Raw genomic sequence first — 20,680 nt, forward strand, 5'->3', positions numbered from 1 at the left:
TGAAGCCCCATCTGTGCATGTGTGGGATGCAGGCAGTACATAAAACCAACTGCCCCCCAACCCACCCCCACTGGTCCACAGAACCAGTCTATGCCTCAAAGGTTGGGGGCCACCATTGTATGTAATCTGGTCACCCCATCTTATGTAAACACCCATGGGTTTAAGTCATCCAACCTCCCATGTGGCTTAGGTACCGTTGGGACAAAGCAGGGGTGTCAAAAATAAAACGACAGTTTTTCTTTGGACACCCCCTTCCCCCTACGATGGAGCCATAATTTCGGAGCTTTTCTGCAGTTGGGGGTGGTGGTGGTTTTTTTTAACTACCTGCATGCTACCTTTCAATCTTGGCTTGTCGTTTTTGGAGTGTGCCGACGGCTGCGTGGAAATTTAGCATCACCGTCCTTGAATAGACAGAAGTCCCGAAAATCAGACTGCCAGCCACGGCAGTCTATAAACCATAGATTTATGATTTCATGTATTGCCTAATAGCGAGAGCACTGAGACTTATATATCATTTAATAGTGTTTTTACAGCCCTCTGAAAGCAGTTTAAAGAGTCAGCCTATCGCTGACCCAACAATCTGGGTCCTCATTTTACCGACCTCGGAAGGATGGAAGGCTGAGTCAACCTTAAACCGGTCAGGATCAAACTGCTGGCAGCGGGCAGAGTTCGCCTGAAATACTGCCTTCTAACCACCGCGCCTCAAGGCTCATTCGATAAGATATGGCTAACAAGCCAGAGTGTCATGTTAGTTTGTAAGCGAGTCATGTGGATGTACTAGCAAGTGTTTTGACTTCCCCCAAACAGCCAATTGGTTAAGGTGAATCCAATCCTTGATAAGGGAAGAAGAGTAATCAAGCAAGAGCATCGCAGATTAACAAATGCACCCAGTAGTAACTTCCACTGGATGACCACAAAAGAGAATTCAGAGACTGCGGCAATCTGAAAATAAATGCTCTGGCATTCCTTACAAACAGTGCTAAGCTAAACTTTAAAAGGCACCTTGTTTTTTTTATTTTTATTTTTTATTTTGCTTACCTGAAAAAGGCCAAGATTTAGTGATAAAGCACCTCAAAAGGTCCCAGAGTTAGTTTCAGCCAACAACTGGCAGAGAACAGAACTGAAAGATATCACAGATCAGTGTTTTTCAACCTTAGCAACTTTTAAGATGAGTGGACTTCAACTCCCAGAATTCCCCAGCCAGCATGGCTGACTGAAGAATTCTGAGAGTTGAAGTCCACTCATCTTAAAAGTTGCTAAGGTTGAAAAACCCGGTCCCAGATCTTTCAGCCTTTTCTGAAACTATTATATATTTAATTTTTTTCTGTCACCTATCTCCCCTATATAAGGGATCCCGGGTGGCTAAGTTATAGTCTCTTCAGAGGCATGCTTCTCAGTTCCCAGAATTCCCAGCAAAAGTCAAGGAGGTTAAGAGAATTCTGGGAGTTGAAGTCCATGCATTTGGAAGCTATGCAATCCAATCTAGAATGAAATAAAAGTAGTGTTATGTGTTCTGCAGGGGAATTTTTTTTTTTTTTTTTTGCAATACATTCAGTCACCTTAGACATCAAGGGCAAACCAGTTTTTGAACATTCTCCGTTGGTTGGTTTTCTCATGTCAAGTGAGACATAATCTCTAGTGGTGTTATGTATGAGGGCAGCGGAACACCTGATGGGAAGAAATTTCTCTGCCAGCAGCTCTCGTGAACACCCATGCTCACGGAAACCAATGTTCCGCTGTTGAGACCTTCCGGATATGTTTGGAGTGCAACGGTGTAAATTCACAGCCAATCTGAATTCTCAAAGCTATGGTACCAACTCAACGGCAAGAAGATTCAAACGCAAAGGAGGAAGGCTAAGAGGATCAGGCTGGAGAAGAGAAAACCAGCTGTAGTACATGACATGATAGCTGGTTGCAGCTTTTGGATCATTAATCTTTTCCCTCCCTTTTCTAGTTTTCCATAGATCTCTTGGGCTCCAGTAGATCACCCTCTACAAGTCTCCAATGGGGCACAAATTGAGCTATTCTGTCCAGAGTGATGGAAGACAGATCACTGGCTGTTGAAAGAATGCTGAAAAAGGATCAACCCGAAGATATTATGTCAGATATGTTGGAGGTGTCCAATGAGGCGTGTTTTTCTTCCTTTTCTTCTTCTTCCCATCGGTGGGCTTATTTCCAAAATCGATAAAATCCCAAAGCAATGGCAAGGCAAGTGAAAACAGAAGCTGAAATGAGAAGAAGAAAAAAATAGTGAATCTTTTTTGGTTCAAAAGTTTCATCTTGGGTTGAATATGAAAGACGTAGATAAGGACCCAAGGGAGGAGTATGGGAGGCAAGTCAAAGAGAGAAGAAGTGAAATTTCCAAGAGAATGAGGGATGATGGATAGGAAGGATTCTTATTAAAAAAAACAAGATTGGCTGTACTAAAAAATCAGAATAGATTAAAAAATTAGAAATAGGGGGAATATTGTTATACATATTTTTACATAATACATCTAAAGTGAACGCTAGAGGTTAAGATTTTGAAAAAGGATGCTATCAGGTACATTCAAAAATAATGCTATTACTACTAGAAGGATGTAGCAAATATTGAATAATTGAAAAATGAAGGGTTATGTGCTGATGCAGATACGCATAACATTAGATCACGTAAGTTTGATTAATGTAGTCATTTTCATTTGTATTAATATTACTTTTGAATCAAAATGAATCAAAACTGTCCATGAAATGATGTTGATGTATGTTTAAAAATAAAAAATAAAAATTACTCCAAATCCCCCAAAGTTTTGTGCCAATTGCCTTCACCCTTCGATACCATCTGAAGAGCTTCACAAGAGGCCTTCAAACAGAGGCTGTGTGGTCACCTTAGAGATGTTGAGAGGACCCTGCATTTCAATGTACAAATTGGAAAGGACCCCATGGGTAGCGATGGGATTCAAAAACCCCAACAACCGGTTCTCTGCCCGGTTGCTGGGTGGGCATGGCCATGATGGGTGTGGCCTACCGCAGGGGACCCCAAACTCGGCAACTTTAAGACTTGTGGACTTCAACTCCCAGAATTCTGGGAGTCAGGCATGATATTCCCCTCTGAAAAAAAAATCGGGGCTGGGCAGCCGCTTCCCTGCGGGCGGGGCTGAGGCCGCCGCCCGGGGAGCGCCCGCTGCTTTCCCTCGCCAGGGCCGGGCGGTGGCGTGTTGCACGGAGAGACGGATAGTCCGTGGCTGCCCAGCTCCCTTTTCCTGCTGCTCAGCGGACTCCGCTCGCACCGCCCAGGCTGCACAGGTGTCCGGCTGAGGCTGTCAGGAGTTGCTACCGCCGGCGCGGCTCCGCGCGACTCCAGTACCGCGTTGCCTTGGGAAGGGAAAGACAAAACCGGGAGCTGCTGCGCCTGAGCCTCCGGTGCCGCTGCTGCTGTTGCAAAGCGCCGCCGCGGCTCTTCCTTTTTGCCTTTCCCTTCCCGAGGCAACGCGGGACTGGAGCCGCGGCAGTGGTAGCAACTCCTGACTCAGGGGGCCTCCGAGGGGAGGGGAAGGAGGAGAAGAAGGGGGGGGAAAGGGGGGGGCGCTTTCCAAAAAAATCGGAATTCCGATTTTAATCGGAAGAATATCATGTCTGGGGAGTTGAAGTCCACAAGTCTTAAAGTTGCCAAGATTGGAGACCTCTGGCCTACCGGAATCTCCAGGAGAGCCATTTTTTCATCTTCCTCAGAGTCCGGAGGCTTCCCTCGGGCCTCTGGGAGGGTGAAAAGGGCCTCCCCTGGGCTCCAGAGGCGCACCTGAAGCTCCCAGAACTTCCAGGGGGGCTGTTTTTCATCCTCCCAGAGTCTCGACGTGGACACTGCAGTTACTTGCATCCAAAGCGGGCTGCGTGGAGACTCCGGGGAGAGGAGGGATGGGTGGGGCCAGCTACTGGTTCGGCGAATCAGATGTAAATTTAACACCCAGTTCAGGTGAACCGGCCCAAACCGGCTGAATCCCACCTCTGCCTATGGGTCTTCCAGTCCAAACCCCTCGTGCAGGGCAAGTATCCACTAAGCACCAGAAGTATCCACTAAGTATCCACTAAGCCACGTCCAACAAATGTTCAACCAACTGCCCGTGAAAAGGTCCGCCAAGGAGAACACTGCAGATGATCCCACAAGTGACTTTGGAGAAGTTACACAGAGCCTGTTAGCAGCACATGAGCTTAGTCCAGGAAAACGTGTGAGAAGACCTCAAAGGTGCTTTTTCAAAAGGCAACCAGGCTGTTGTTTCCCTTCAGGAAGAAGAAGAAGTTTTGCTTCTCGTCTAAGAAGCTTCATCTGTTTTGACTGCTCAGAACTGAGTCCTTCCACCCTTCTACCCTTCTGTCAGAACGGATGAAGCTTCTTGGATAAGAAGCAAAACGTCTTCTTCTTGCTCAGGGAAAAAAACGGTCCAGTTGCCTTTTGAAAAAGCACCTTTCAGACAACTATGCCCCGGATGACTGAAAATCTCCAGGAAGGAGAAGGAAAATTAATTCTATTTGAAGTAACATGTCACCCCGAGTCCTTCTCTTCACTGGACTAGACATGCCTGGTTCCCTCAGTCGTTCATGATATGATTTAGCCTCCAGACCCTTTGCCATCTTTTATTAAATTATTAAAGCAAAAGAAAACAGAAAACAAGTGAGGAATAGTATGAAATGAGAGTAAATAACTGAACTAGCAATAGCAGCAGCACTTAAGACTTATATACTGCTTTACAGTGCTTTACAGCCCTCTCAAAGAGGTTTACAGAGTCAGCCTCTTGCCCCCCAACAATCTGGGTCCTCAGTTTACCCAACTTGGAAGGATGGTGAGGGTGTATGGTCGAACTGCTAGCAGTCGGCAGAGTTAGCCTGCAATACTGCATTGTAACCTCTGCGCCACCACAGCCCTTTCCTTCCCTTCCCTTCCCTTCCTTGCTTCCCAATAGCACTTAGACTTATATACCACTTCACCACGCTTTACAGCCCCCTCTAAGCAGTTTATAGAGTCAGCCTCTTGCCCCCCACAATCTGGGTCCTCGTTTTACCGACCTCGGAAGGATGGAAGGCTAAGTCAACCTTGAACCCCATGAGGATCGAGCTGCTGACAGTCGGCAGATTTAGCCTGCAATACCGCCTCCTAACCACTGCGCCACCATGTCTCTCATCAATCAGCAGCTACAGAAAACGCTGTCCGTTTGTTTGAGTCGCTAAGCATCCCCACATTGTAGGCTGGCTTTTAATGAGCCAGGAACCTACCTGCTAAGTACCGGATGGTTTCCAGCTTATTCGACTCCATGAGTGTTTTGAGAGCGGCAATCTCGCCATCTATTTTATTGTTGACTTCCGTCAGGGAACTGTTGTTGATGGAATCCTAGAAGGACATACAGAGCATCATTTGGCACCCAAAAGGAGCAGGCCATTTTGTCCCTGTGGCTTAGTGTGGCATCAACATTCCTTAGTAACAGTGTTGGAAGGGACCTTGGAGGTCTTCTAGTCCAACCCCCTGCTCCAGCAGGAAACCCTATAGACTATTCTGGACAAATCCTTGTCCAGTCTCTTCTTAAAAATCTCCAGTGATTGAGGTAAGTTGTTTGAGTGGCCCTAGAGGTGGAGCTCTTGCCTCACAATCAGGAGGCTGCGAGTTCGATCCTAGGTAGAGGCAGATATTTCTCTCTCGGGCCATAATGAGAATATATATCTGCTGAACAAAACTCCTCATTGGTGACAGGAAGGGCATCCGGCCAGTAAACACTCCGCTCTATTCAGTTGCCCAGACTCCACCCTGCAAGGGATTATAGAGTTGTTAAATGATGATGATGGTGGAGATAAGTTGCTCCACTGATTAATTGTTCTCACTGTCAGGAATTTTCTTAGTTCTAAGTTGCTTCTCTCTCCTTGATTAACTTCCATCCGTTGCTTCTTGTCTTGCCTTCTGATGCATTGGAAAGTAGGCGGACCTCTTCTTTGTGGCGACTCCTTTTCAGGAATCAACTAACCAAGAATCAACTAACTTTGGATACCCAGGAAAAGGTTATTTTCTGTTCTGCTGAGTTATTTAAAATCTATGCATTTCCTTCTGTCACGTTGCTTTCTACTACAAATGTACAGGTAACCTCTGACTTACGACCAAAACCGGGAACAGAATTTCCATTGCTTAAGCGAGGCAGTTGTTAAGTGAGTCACGCCTAATTTTTACAACCCTTTTTTTGCTGCAGTTTTAAGAAAATCACTGCAGTTGTTAAAGGAATCATGAGGTCATTAAATGAATCCAGGCCGGCTTCTTTCATTGTCTTCGCTTGGGGGAAGCCAGCTGGCAAAGGATGCGAATGGCGATTAGGTGACCCTTATCTGTCAGTTGCCAAGCCTGGCTGGCTGGGGAATTCTGGGAATTGAAGTCCACACACCTGCAAGTTTCCCAGGTTGAGAAACACTGACCTAGAATCTAGAACAGTGACAGCGAACCTTTTTGTTGTGGTGTTGTTAGGGATAACATTGGTTACCTAACTTAGTTTGGGTAAAATAATATATAAACTATGTTAGTTAGTTTAAGTGTATGTATCACTTTAAACTGTAAACCAAGTTTTTGGGTGCGGTTGTAAAATCACCATAAGAGGGAGCAAGAGAGCTCACTGTTTGCCTGGCTTTTACTGGAATGCTGACAATGAAGGATTGATGGTGATAAACTGCTTGTTTGCTGAAAGAAGAAAGGAGGTTTGATTTTCTTCATATCTCTGACTGCAAAAGAGATATATCACAGGACTGATTGATTGTAAGTTTACTGACCTCTTTTTCGACACTGGACTTTGCAAACTGAATAACCCCCGGATGGACTGAACTTAGTGTATGATATATGGACTGTTTTGAATATGCTATAACTCTTGCTGGAATAAAAACTATTTAACTTGCACAGTGTATCTGTCTTACTGAGTGTAAGCTACTACAATGTTTTTATCTCACACATATCTGCCTGTCTTCTAGACTGCCGTTGCACGTTCTGCTAGGGTGTATATCCCTAACAGGTGTGCCGAAAGCATGTGCCGGCACCCACAATGCAATGCGTCCCGCCCCCCTGCGCATGTGCACGCAACACCCCCGCACTTTCTCTTTACCTGCACTGCACATGCGTGCGCCTCCCAGTTGATTTTCGGTCTGTTTGAGGCCGTTTTCGCCCTCCCAGAGGCTCAAGGGAAGCCTCTGCAGCCTCAGGAGGCTGAAAAACGGGCCTTCTGGAAATACCGGAAGTGCTCGTTTTCAGCCTCCAGAGGGCCTCTGGAGCTCGGGGAAAACAGTTTTCACCCTCCCAGAGGCTCAAGGGAAGCCTCTGCAGCCTCAGGAGGCCGAAAAATGGACCTTCCGGAAATACCGGAAATGCCCGTTTTCAGCCTCCGGAAGACCTCTGGAGCCTGGGGGAGGCCATTTTCGCCCTCCTGGAGGCTTGAAGAAAGCCTCTGGAGGCTGAAAATGGGCCCATTTCAGCATTTCCGGAATTTCCGGAAGGCCTGTTTTTCAGCCTCTTGAGGCTGCAGGGGCTTCTCTTGAGCCTCTGGGAGGGTGAAAACTGCCTCCCCCGAGCTTCAGAGGCCCTCTGGAGGCTGAAAACAGGCACTTCCGGTATTTCCAGAAGGCCCGTTTTTCGGCCTCCCGAGGCTGCAAAGGCTTCCTTTGAGCCTCTGGGAGGGCAAAAACGGCCTCAAACGGGCCGAAAATCAGCCGGGAGGCACGCACATGTGCAGTTCAAGTAAGTTTGGCTGAGGCGTGCGAGCCTGCACAAATGGCACTGCATGCCACCTGTGTGCCACAGGTGCGCCATCACGGATCTAGAACAAAAACGATTCAAACGCTTACTTTTTTATGAAATTCTGTGGAGGCTTCCATCAGCTTTCTTTCTTGATCCGTGAACTGGAGAATTAAAAAAAAAAGAACAAAAATAAAAATTTAAAAACAAACAAACCAGGAATCTATAATCAGCTCAAAAAGTACAAGCCGTCCTTAACTTAGAACTGTTCATTTAATGACTGTTCGAAGTTACCACGGCACAGAAAAACCTTCCCAGCTGGCTTCTGACAGGCACAGTCCATGGGGGTAAGCCAGATTCGCTTAATAGCAATAGCAATAGCACTTATATACCACTTTATAGTGCTTTACAGCCCCCTCTAAGCGGTTTACAGAGTCAGCCTCTTGCTCCCCAACAATTTGGGTCCTCATTTTATCCACCTCGGAAGGATGGATGGCTGAGTCAACCTGGAGCCTGGTGGGATTTGAACTGTCAAATTGTAGGCAGCTGGCTGCAGAAGTAGCATGCAATACTGCACTCTAACCACTGCGCTACAAGGGCTCCTCTATGACCACATAATTAATGACATGATTCACTTACTGCTTAAAAGGTTCACTTAACGACTGTGGCAAAACAAAAAAAGATAACAAAATGGGGACAAAGCTCACTGAACAATTTATTTGCTCAGCAACAGAAATTTGGGGTTCCCTTATGGTTGTAAGTCAAGGACTACTTGTACATAAGAAAAAAAAAATACCGACGCAAAACTACTCACCATATCGGTCACTCGGCTTCTCTCCAAGTTGATGTCCAGCTTGTTTTCAGCTCTGATCTGGTTAGTTTCGTTCTTCAAAGAAAAAACATCCCACTCTCAATTTTAGGAAGGAGAAAACAGAATGTTCTTTTCCCCCCAATCAAAACTTTGGAGATCGTGCTATTTGACACCCGATTTCAGCAGCTGGCGTGACACACCGGCTTCTGCTTTCCTGCTGCTGCACAGTTGGGACTAGCATCTTTATTTTATTTTCATTATTTTTATTTTATTATTAAACATAAAAAAATCAACGTCTACATAAACAGTGCGTTGTCTGGGTACAGTTAATTTTGAGAAATAATACTGATAATAGCAATGATATTCATAACATTAATAATGATCACATAATAATAGTATTTGCTTATCCACTTCCTTATGCAATTAATCATCCTCTTATGCTTTTAAATTTCTAACTTCTGTTTCTGTTAGTTAGCCACTGGTAAAAATGAATCCGATGTTAAAAAATATTCGGTTTCTTCCTTCTCCTTCATTTTAAGTGTTAATTTATCCATTTCTGCACATTCTAACATATTTTTTTAAATTATACTTTCATTTGTAGGGATCCCTTCATTTTTCCACTGTTGCGCACGCACAATTCTAGGGACTAGCATCTTTATTAAGGCATGATTTGCAACATGTGGAAGAATGCGATTAGGGCTGGGTAGGGTGTTGCTCCAGGTTTTCCAAAGGCAAAGAGAGTTGATGCAGTGGTGGGCAATTAATTTTCCCAAAGGTGTTTTTTTTTTTTTCAGGAGGCAACTGGATTTTCTTGTTTTTTTTCTTTTGAAGACGTTTCGCTTCTCATTCAAGAAGCTTCTTCAACTCTGACTGGATGGTGGGGAATGGAAGGGTTTACATTCTTTCCATGCAAGCTGGTCATTTGCATCCTTTTAGAGGGTCGTTGAGGCCACTTGGAGGTTTATCTGTGTCCTCAGGGTCACCTGAATAGTTCCTGTAGTCTGCACTTTTTTTCCTCTGGAAATCCATTCCTTACTCCCACACATTTGAAGGGTGTTCATCCCAAATTGTATAGCTAAAAGTCTGTACAGATTCTCAGCCATTCAGGTCATTGTTAAGACTGAGAATCTCTACAGACTTTTAGCTATACAATTTGGGATGAACACCCTTCGAATGGTGTGGGAGTAGAAATGGATTTCCAGAGGGAAAAGAAAAAAAAATTGCAGACTACAGGAACCAGGAGCACCACTCAGGGGATCCCGAGGACACAGATGAACTTCCAAGTGGCCTCAATGACTCTCTAAAAACAATGCAAACGACCAGCTGTCTGCAAGGAGTATAAAACCTTCCATTCCCCACCATCCAGTCAGAGCTGAAGAAGCTTCTTGGATGAGAAAAGAAACATCTATAAAAGTAAAAATCAAGAAAATCCAGTTGCCTCCTGAAAAAGCACCTTTGGGACAACCAAGACCTGGATGACTGAGAATCTCTACCGAATTTCCCCAAAGAGTCAGTATAAGATACTTGGAACTGTTGTAGAGGGGCAAACCAATAGGGCTGACAAGTGAGTAGGAATTCACATATGGACATACATAAATTGAAAAAAAAAAGAAGCAGCCATTTTCTTCAAAGTAAAAGCAATCCACAAGACCAAACACGGACAGCCAAAGGGCCAGATAATGAATATCTGCCAGAAAAAAACACCCACCAAGCTCAGCGAGTACCAAAGACCCCTCATTTTAACCCCAAATTGCAAACATTCTCCTTTATTTGGAACTTTTCAATTCAAGAAAACCTTTCCCTCTTAGGTTTGCTGCAGAATTGGACCTCCTATAGACCCGGGGCTGAAAATACTCAGAATTGGTCTGTAGGGGTTCCAATTCTACAGCAAACCTAAGAGGGCGAGGTTTTCTTGAATTGAAAAATTCCCAATAAAGGAAAATATTTTGTAGCTCAGGGTTGAAATGAGAGGTCCTTGGTGCTCTCCCAGGTCGGGTTTGTTTTCCTTGCAGATGTTTCATTATCCAAACTAGGTTAATATTTTCAAAGCTAGTGATGAGTAATGGGTAATGAAACATCTGCAAGAAGGAAAAAAACCGCAAGCTCAGAGAATATCAAGGACACCTCGTTGGAAAGATCATCATACAAAGAAAATTTGTATGCAATGTTTTATAGATGGCATTTTGCACCAGCTAGGCTGGCAAGGATGTTTAAAGACAAATTGGATAATTCCTGGAAGTGCCACCAGATACCTGGATCATATTATCATATGTGGTTGTCTTGTTCAAAAGCAACAAAAAAAATACTGGACAAAAATACATACATGGTTTGAAAAAAATGATAAAACAACATATTGACTTAAAATCAGAAATATTTCTATTGGGGATTCTACCCGAAAAATACAGTAAGGAAAATGCATATTTAGTTATTCATATATTAATTGCTGGCAAAATTGTATTTGCACAAAATTGGAAGAGTGAAGAGATACCTACAGATGAGAATGTGATTAAGAAAATATCAGAATGTGTGGAAATGAATAGATTAACACTGCAATTAAGGAGAAAGAGCAAACCGAATACTGTATGGTGTGGAATCTATTTTATCAATGGTTAAATAATAAAAATGGAAGTTAGAAATAGGGAAACAAAATAAAGAAGACATGTTAAAAGAGGTAAGTAAATATTATGACTAGTATATTGAACATTATGTTACTATTGTAGAATATGTGGAATATTATTATGTTCAAGACTGCAGAATCAATATTAATTTAATGAAGGCTGTTGTAATTTTGATTATTGTTTAACAAATATATTTGTACCCAGACAAAACACTGTTCAACTGAGGATGAAATGATTATATTAAAAATAAAAAAAATATTAAAAAAAGAAAAGATCATCCGCAATTCTTTTTTTAAAAGCAGGTTTATGCTCCATCCTCAAACTGAACCACTTGGCTGTTCCTGGTCTACTTACCATTAGTTGCTGTTTAACTTGATCCAATTCAATTTTCATTTTCTAAGGAAGAGAGGAAGAAAGCAGAGAAACAGTGGATGGTATATAGGAGCTGCAACAGCAAAATATACAAGCATGTTAACTTTCACAGCCATAACTGTCGATGATATATCTGAGCCACGATGCAGCTGCTTTAAAAGGGCTGCAACCAGCCACCCCATTTCATCCCCCCACAAGCTCCTGTTTGGGATTGAATTGGAAACACTGCACCTAACCTATGAAATGCGAAAAAATTTTTGCAGAAAACCTTCACAAGTTAAACAAATACATCTCAGGGGGGGTGGGGGGTTGAGAGGGGAGGGGATAATACCTCGTTTTCTGCTCTCAAATTGGCAAATTCGCTCTTCTCAAGAATTACCATATCCTTGCGAATGGAATCCAGTTGAAACATGATCTGCTGCAAAGTTATTTCCTAAAAACGTAAAATAAAAACATACGCATATACCCACAAAATGTTGCAAGGCCCCTGAAATGTGTGTTGTTTTCTGGCAAAGGGATGCAACCAAGGAATAACCGCCGGTTTGGTTACCTGTTGGGCTTGCGTCACCATATCCTTGTAGACGGTATCTAGGCTGACCGCTGACAAACTCATCAAGGCCGAGACGACTGTTTCAGCCTGTTCTTTTGCAAACCCTGTTGAGTATGTAAAGTACACCTTAATCTAGTGCCGGGGTGTCAAACTCAATTTCACTGAGGGCCGCATCAGGGCTGTGGTTGACCTTGGGGGCTGGGGGGGCGTGGCCAACTGAGTGGGTGTGGCCAGCTTAACGCCACTCCCCAAACTGTTGGCATGTTTCCTCTTCGCATTGGGTAGACCAAGCTGAAGTGACGTGGGCCGGGCCCTTACATTTTCCAGGAGGGCCCTGCAGGCCAGATCCAACCACATCCTTGAATTTGGACCCCGCGGGCTGGATCCAACCACATCCTTGAGTTTAGCCCCTGTGGGCCGGATCCAACCACATCCTTGAGTTTGGGCTCCACAAGCTGGATCTGACCACATATTTGAACAGGGATCTTCAACTCTGACAGCTTTAAAACTTGCGGACTTCAACTCCCAGAATTCCTCCTCCCGTCGTGTTAGCTCGGGAATTCTGGGAGTTGAAGTCCACAAGTCTTAAACTTGCCAAGTTTGAAGATCCTTGTCCTTGAGTTTGGGCCTGCAGGCTGGATCCAACCACATCCTTGAGTCCGACACCCCTGATCTAGTGAATTCAGAGTTCGTGTTAACAAGTTGAAAAGCAGAACTCATTTTTTTCCTCCTATCCTTCTAGTAATCCACACGGTTTCATCATGCTATTTGTTCTCCACGCCATCTTCACGTTTATAAGGAAGTGGGGGTGGCAACACTGCAGGGACCTTATTAGGGCTTTGGAAGCTAAGCAGGGTCAAGACTGGTTAGGATTTGGATGGGAAGCAACCGAGGAATCCCAGGATGAGTTAGACAAGAAAGTTGAGAAACATTCTAGAAGACAATGATGGGACACCAAGTTCGTGATACTGGCAAGAAAGCTGCACAGGTAGTCCTTGACTTACAAAACTTCGTTTAGTGACCGTTTGAAGTTACAATGGCACTGAATGATCGTTTTTCACACTTTTGACTGTTGTAACATCCTCACAATCACTCAGTGACCTTTTGCAGGATCCCCGTGATCAAAATTCAGAGGCTTGGCAACTGGATTCATATTCATGACCAGTGCTGTGCCCTGGGGGAGGGGTCAGGTGATCCCCTTTTGCAACCTTCTGAAAAGCAAAGTGAAGAGGGAAGCCAGATTCATTTAACGACGGGGCTACTAACTTAACAAAGGCCGTTTGTCAGGATTCCGGCAGTTACCCCCATCCAAATCATGAGTCTCGAGCCAAATTTCCAAAACTTCAAAAGGATTTATTAGGGACTTCCGGTTTGTCGGCTTCATGAGCGGCAGGGATTTGCGAAGTTGCGCGATCCCCTGCCGCGCTAGTCGTTTTTGGGGCTCCGACCCAGCCGGGTACGGAGCTAGGCTGCTGCAGGGGCAGCTGAAGGTAGGGGATCCGGAGAAGGGTTTGGGGGTGCTGCAGACCCTCCCTGGCCGGCAGAACCCCTTTTCCCAGGACGTGCAGCGGCGGAACCGTAATGGCCGCCACAAAGAAGCTGGCAGCCGGGTAAGAATGCGCAGGAGGAAGTGGAGAAAGTGATTGAGAGGAGAAAGTTTTTCTTGGCTCCTAGGACTCTAAGACATATTTAATAAAATTCCTGAAAAGTATGACTTTCTGAATAATACCTGCCAGAAGAGGAAAAAGCGGCTGCTTGAAGGTGCTGAAAGGATAGCTTTCCTCTTTTCCTACGGAATAAATAACTGGATATTAAGAAACCTATTTTTTAGGTGGAAATTGGTTTTAAGCGATGAGTGGGAAGAGAGAGGATTAAAAGAAAATATTTGTATGCTAAGATTTGTTGGAGCAGATGCCTTAAGGATTTGAAGACTAGAATATATTGTAACAAGACTTTAAACAGATTTGGACTTTCTTTCTCTTTGATTGATATCACCCCAGAAGGAGAAAGTGAGAACTCTGCCTTGGTTTGGACTGATTGATAGCTTTGGGACTGTTTTATTTTTTTATTTTCTTTTGAATATTCTGGTTGTTGTAAGAAGAAAGAAGGAGAAAAGAAAAGAAAAGATTTATAATGGCTCTTTCTGTTGAGGAACTAAGAAATGGTGTGGAAGAAGCTTTCCTTTTCTTAGAAATGGCGCTTACTAATTATCAACAAAAATTACAACAGATGAAGACAGCAGAGGAACAAGAAAGAAAGGAAGGAGCCATCTTTAATGAATCTCAGAATTTGATCCAGAAAAAGGAAGAGAGAAAGAAAAGAAAAGAAGAGAAAAGAAGAAAACTAAAGGATTTAAGGACTTAAGATCTAAAAACATTTAAGAAAGGGAAAAATAAAGTGCAAAACCAATATGATGATTGTAAACAAAGGGGAAAAGAAATACGACAGAGAAGGGAAGCCGGTAAGGCAGAGGCTAGAAGAAGGGGGGTAGAAAGGTTTGTTGGGAAAAGAAAGAAAGGGAAAAGGTGTAGAAAAGCTACAACGTTTTGAAATTAAATGGAAAAAAAGGAATTTTTATGGATAATGGATAAAGTATAATTTAAAAAAAAAAAAAAAGATTTTGCAAGGTACATAAGATGAGATGGTAGTATTGCAATGGTTTAAGAGTTGATAAGAGATTAAAATGTTAAAATGTTTAAAAATGATTGGTTTTAAAACTTAATAATAGGAGAGGTTTAGAATATTGTTTTAATTAAAGAGTTTAATAAAATTATGGTATTGATGTTATTATAAAATTTTTATTATAGTATTTCTTTTTAATATTTGGATTTATTCTCTAATTATGCATTTAATTGTGTTGGATGTATTAGTTAGATAGAATGTACCAAGCAAAATCTGATTGGGTATTAGATATTATTTTAAAGATTAATTTGATTAACTTAGGGGGGAGATAGAAAGGCATCATACTCTGATTAATGATTTCAGGAGAAATGATTTTCTTTTTTTTCATAAGAGATGAGACAAAGGGATGATAAAAAATGGACAAAAGATACAAATATAATGATTTAAACTAAGATGATTAATTAAGGTAGAATTAAGAAATGTGAAATATGTGGAGAAGTTAATATAGAAGGCTTAGAATGGTAAATAAAATAAGTAATGATATGTAAGATGAGCATGAATATAATTGAAGTCCATGAAGAGAGAGACACCTGGGTCCAAGTTACTTTCCAAAAAGATATTTTTTTTATGTTTTGTGTGTTGTGTGTATATGTCTTTTTGGGGGAGAATTGGTTAAAACTTGTAGAAATATAGAATGAGAATAATGGTAACTAAGTCAGAAAGAAACAGATGAAATAATAATAATGATATTGAATAAGAGTAAAGAGAAGTAAAGAGAAATTGAATAAGAGGTTTTGGTATATTATATGGAAATGGTTTAAAACAGAATCATAATTTATCTGACTTGTTAAATTTACAAGGGAAAAAGATTTAAACATGTAATGAATAATGATAATTTGTGTGTTTTAAAAATTAATAAAACTTGTTTTTTTTTTTAAAAAAAAAAGGATTTATTAGGAGTAAACATGCCAGCACTGCCTGGGTGTAGCCGACTCTGAGACACCTAATTCATTGTCACCCTTGACCCTGGCTTTCCCCCCACCCCCTGGGTGTGTCATAATTCATATTCTCCAATGGGACACATCCATAGCCAAGAGTCATCAATCACACTCTCCAGTTAGAATTCTGGGCGGCAGAAACTTCAGTCACCTAGTTACTATCTTTGAAAAATTATTTATGGAATGCAGTTTCAGTTTGCAAGCTGCCGCACTGCTCCCCCCTTCCCTTTCTGTTGGCAACTCTAAAAAGACCATAGAAATATTTTATGGGTTGACACCATGATTCACTCAACAACGGTGGCAAGAAAGGTCGTAAAACAGATGTCTCCATTAACAACAGAAACTTTGTGCTCCATTGTGGTTATTAAGTCGAGGACTACCTGCGTAAGTCTAAGACAGAAATCTCCAAACTTGGCAACTTTTAAGACTTGTGGACTTCAACTCCCCAAGTTCTGGGAGTTGAAATCCACAAGTGTTAAAAGTTGCCAAGTTTGGGGACCCCCCTGGTCTAAGAACTATTGTGATTGCATGGAGGAAAAGCTCTCTTAGAGACACTTTTCACTGGAGGTATTGTGGTAAGCCAGCAGCAGCAGGTGCAAATGGCTGAAGAGAGCGAGGACTCAGATGAGGGGCCAGGACCATTAGGGAGTGGACTGCTGCCTTCAGAGATTGTGGGGGCTGGCAGCAGTGATGAGGAGGTTCCCGAGGAGCCTGTGCCAAGTGCAGGTAGGGCCGCTCGTAGGAAAGAGCAGTTACAACAGCACGGCAGACTCTGGAGTAAGGCTGCAAGGTAATGGCCCCTCCTTCAAGAAGATAAAAGCCAGCTGTAAATCAGACGTTCTTTGCAGAAGGCAAAGACGTTTTGAAACTCCAGCCTCGTGGACATTCCAGTATCCTGAGTTTGTATTTGAAGATTCTTATTTTGCAAATTATTTCTTGTCTGTTATCTTTTGGCAAGGCTTGCACAGTTTGGCAAGGCTTGTGCTTATCACAGCTAATTATTTTGTAAAAGCATTACAAGGTTTCTGTTCCTTTTGGATTGTGTTTGACTTGTTGGAAAAGGTCAGAACAGGAGGTGTTGTTTGCTCACCATGGGCTTCTAGATCTCGCACAAGTCGATGGGTGTCGAAGGTGAGTTTCCGTTGCTCCAGCGGAGTGATTTCGACTCTTCTCATATCGTATGACTGCGCTGAGGCCGACGCAGAAAAACCTGAGAAGTGTGGTACGATTGAGTTTGTCTTGCTTATGTCAAATAAAATTTGATCACCTTCTAAGGTCGGGTTTTTCCAAACCTCAGAAGGTGTGTGGACTTCAACTCCCAGAATTCCCCAGCCAGCGCCTCCACAGTGGAGTTTCTATGACTCTTTGAGCCAAAATGAAAGAAGCCAATTGAGGAATTACCCTGGCAGGTGAATTGTACCAACACACCTTTGTCCCTTCTTGCAATATATGCACACATATACATACATATAGCATTTATATATATTTGTTGCATTTCAATATATAGATACTGTAGATAGACAAGATAGATAGATAGAAAATAGAATAGAATAAAATAGAATCAGAAATAGAACAGAATATAGAATAGAATCAGGAATAGAATCAGGAATAGAATCGAATATAGAATAGAATCAGGAATAGAATAGAATAAAATAGAATCAGAAGTAGAATAGAATAGAATCAGGAATAGAATAGAATAGAATCAGGCATGGCATAGCATAGAACAGAATTCTTTATTGGCCAAGTGTGATTGGACATACAAGGAACTTGTCTTTGGTGCACATGCTCTCAGTCTACATAAAAAGAAAAAGGAAAAAAACACATTCATCAAGAACCATAAGATACAACACTTAGTGATAGTCATAGGTTTCTAATAAGCAATCAAATCATACTAGGAAACAAATAAAAACAATATAAATTGTAAAGATACAAGCAACATGGTTATGGTTATAATGATAGACAGATCAGAATAATCAGAATCAGAATAGAGGTGGAAGGGACCTTAGATGTCTTCTAGTCCAGCCTCCTATTCAAGCAGGAGATCCTATATCATATAGATAGATAAATATAGATAGATAGATATGGAGATTTTTATATGTATGTATGTATGTACGTATGCATGCATGTATGTATGTATGTTAGGTATAAATTCATATAGATATAAATATATAGATTGAGATATAGAACTACTATGATGCGGAAAATACCTGAACAAAGCTGAATGCCATACATGTAAGTACTCGCTGAAAACTTAAGAATATATATATATATATATATATATATATATATATATATATATATATATATATATATATATATATATATATATATATATATAAATAAATAAATAGTAAATATATATACATACATACATATATGTGTGTGTGTGTGTGTGTGTATGTGTATGATAGAGAGAGATAGAGAGTGCAACGAAGCACAAACTAAATGCAAACTAATATCTATCTAAACTGAGTTTTAAAAGTAGTTTTAACACAGGTTTGATTTGATTTTGTTTCGGCAGATTGGGTTAATCTCAGATGTAATACTTCAGACTATTGCTCAGATGTAATTCTGAGACATCATCCAGCCCAACAGCAACATCGCTTGGGAACAAACCCGGGCGAAACAGACTTGCGTTCTCGGCTTATCAGATTTGCAAGCGAAGAGACTAAAAGTTCTCTCACCTCTGAACCGCGTAGAAGAGCTGTGGACGTCCCGCAGCAACAGACTCACAAGCCTTGCGCTCATTTGCAACACCTTTCCCACCGGCTCCTTGCTGGGAAAGCAGAATTTCCACCAAAAGACACCCAAAGCAAGTTTCCTTTTTTTTTTTTTTAAAAGAGTGACTTCCGATTTGGAACCCGTGGCTCTCTGGGAAATGTAGTTTTTATCGGACCGACGTTCTTTTCTTTTCCCCACCTCCTCTGGCCTCAAAGCACGATGGGAAATGTATGCCGAGCGGACTTCAAAAGTCCCGACTGCTAGATGGCGGCAAAGAGGCAATACATTCTCTTCTCCTTCCCTCCTTTTTGCAGATCAGATACAGAATAACAGAGCTGGAAGGGACCTTGCAGGTCATCTAGTCCAACCCCACGCCCCAAGCAGATCCTACACCATTTTTGATAGATGGCAGTCCAGTCTCTTCTTGTGATAAAGCTCCCTCAACTTCCGAAGGCAACTTCTTTTTCCATCGGTTGATTGTTCTCACTGTTAGAAAATATCTTCTTATTTCTAAGCTGAATTTCTTCTTGATCAGTTTCCATCCATTATTTCTTGTCCGGCCTTCGAGTGCTGTGGGAAATAGCATGACCTCTTCCTCTGTGTGGCAGCCCCTCAAATATTGGAAGACTGCAATCATGTCTCCCTTGGTCAGATCAGATATAATAACCCCTAGTAATGATAAATCCCAAATGATTGATTTTTAATACTTCTAACTCATCATAAAGGTAAAGGTTCCCCTCGCACATACGTGCTAGTCGTTTCCGGCTCTAAGGGGCGGTGCGTATCTCTGTTACAAAGCCGAAGAGCCAGCACTGTCTGAAGACGTCTCCTTGGTCATGTGGCTGGCATGACTAAATGCCGAAGGCGCATGAAGCGCCGTTACCTTCCCACCAAAGTGGTCCCTATTTTTCTACTTGTATTTTTACGTGCTTTCGAACCGCTAGGTTGGCAGAATCTGGGACAAGTAATGGGAGCTCACTCCTTATGTGGTGCTAAGGATTCAAACCGCCAAACTGTCGAGCTTTCTGATCGACAAGCTCAGCGTCTTAGCCATTGAGCCACCGCAGCCCTTTTCCTCATCATACTGTGAATTAAATAATAGGCCTGTGATGACCCGTGGCGTGGCACAAAGACAACACAGTCACATATATAAGAAAAGACCCTTTAATACCTCCAACTTTGCCCCCAGTGTCCAGGTTACCTTCGGCTGGAGGAAAAACTCTCCCAAGAACAGTCTTTAAGTGGAGGAAATTCAGTCCAAAAACAAAGTACAGACAAACTGTAAATAAAAATCCACACAAACCATGCTGCAGCAATTAACTGGACAGGGCAGGATAAGGAATTGCAGACTTGAAAGGCCAACAAAACACACACAGTTGGGAAGACGCCAGGAACCCAGATAAGCCTCGACCATAAAAGATAACTCATGATTTGCTTCCCACAAGTTGCTGTGCGTAAACTCCCTTTTTAAACACTGTGTTCCCAGCTGCAGCTAATGAAGGGCATCAGGGCCCTTTCCTCCCCCGTAAGCCACACAACTCATGTTGCTCCCTTCTTTGTTCCTCCCTGCGTGCCATAGGATGAAGAAGGGGCGAGCCTGGGTCTTCCTCCAAATTCCCTCTCCTTTGCCACACTATAAAAAAGATGTTGAGACTCTAGAAAAAGTACAGAAAAGAGCAACCAGGATGATTAGAGTATTGGAGACTAAAACATATGAAGAATGGTTGCAGGAACTGGGCCTGGCTAGTCTAGTAAAGAGAAGGACCAGGGGAGACAGGAGAGCACCTTCCAATATTTGAGGGGCTGCCACAGAGAGGAGGAAGGGGTCAAGCTATTTTCTAAAGCTCCTGTAGGCCAGACAAGGAATAATGGATGGAAACTGAACAAGGAGAGATTTAACCTGGAAATAAGGAGAAACTTTCTGACAGTGAGAACAATCAACCGATGGAACAGAAGTTGCCTTGGGAAATTGTGGGAGCTTCATCACTGGAGTCTTTCAAGAAGAGATTGGACTGCCATTTGTCAGAAATGGTGTAGGGTTTCCTGCTTGGGGAGAGGGTTGGACTAGATGACCTATAAGGTTCCTTCCAACTCTGATTGTCTGTTATCTGAGGATGAACTGTACTAAATAAGTTTTACTTTGAATCGTTTTTGAAGGAAAAAATAGGTCATCTCACCATTAGAGGGCAGTGGTTTACAGCAGAATCACCTCGCCGTCCCTGGAAAAGAAAGAACAGATCAGTTTTTTCTTCTCTGTTGTTCTGT

The 20,680-nt window shown here is 42.4% G+C and overlaps 1 protein-coding gene across 2 annotated transcripts; it reads right to left on the reverse strand.

The window, feature by feature from the left end:
• Window positions 1-355: 355 nt before the first annotated feature.
• CCDC90B (coiled-coil domain containing 90B) lies at window positions 356-18,540 on the reverse strand. 2 transcript variants are annotated; one of them, XM_087966026.1, is made up of 9 exons: window positions 18,379-18,540; window positions 16,785-16,904; window positions 12,075-12,178; window positions 11,856-11,957; window positions 11,507-11,548; window positions 8,538-8,609; window positions 7,834-7,887; window positions 5,245-5,359; window positions 356-2,225 (listed from the first exon to the last, which is right to left on the reverse strand). In XM_087966026.1, the coding sequence occupies exons 1-9, from the start codon at window positions 18,440-18,442 to the stop codon at window positions 2,170-2,172; spliced, it is 729 nt and encodes a 242-aa protein (XP_087822152.1). In that variant the 5' UTR covers window positions 18,443-18,540; the 3' UTR covers window positions 356-2,169. The 2 variants fall into 2 exon arrangements, with proteins under 2 accessions (XP_087822152.1, XP_087822153.1); XM_087966027.1 differs by lacking the exons at window positions 12,075-12,178; window positions 18,379-18,540 and having other exon boundaries at window positions 986-2,225; window positions 16,785-16,905.
• Between the last annotated feature and the right edge of the window lie 2,140 nt (window positions 18,541-20,680).

Source organism: Notechis scutatus, chromosome 5 (assembly GCF_049901735.1).
Source record: "Notechis scutatus isolate UNSWTSFEM ecotype Mainland chromosome 5, rNotScu1.2, whole genome shotgun sequence".
In the NCBI taxonomy this organism is placed as follows: Eukaryota; Metazoa; Chordata; class Lepidosauria; order Squamata; family Elapidae; genus Notechis; species Notechis scutatus.

Coding starts and splice junctions, on each gene's coding strand:
- CCDC90B (XM_087966026.1), bottom strand. CDS start 18,442: ATGAGCGCAAGGCTTGTGAGTCTGTTGCTGCGGGACGTCCACAGCTCT. Junction 16,905..18,378: donor CTCTTCTACGCGGTTCAGAG/GTGAGAGAACTT, acceptor CACACTTCTCAG/GTTTTTCTGCGTCGGCCTCA. Junction 12,179..16,784: donor GCGAGATCTAGAAGCCCATG/GTGAGCAAACAA, acceptor CATACTCAACAG/GGTTTGCAAAAGAACAGGCT.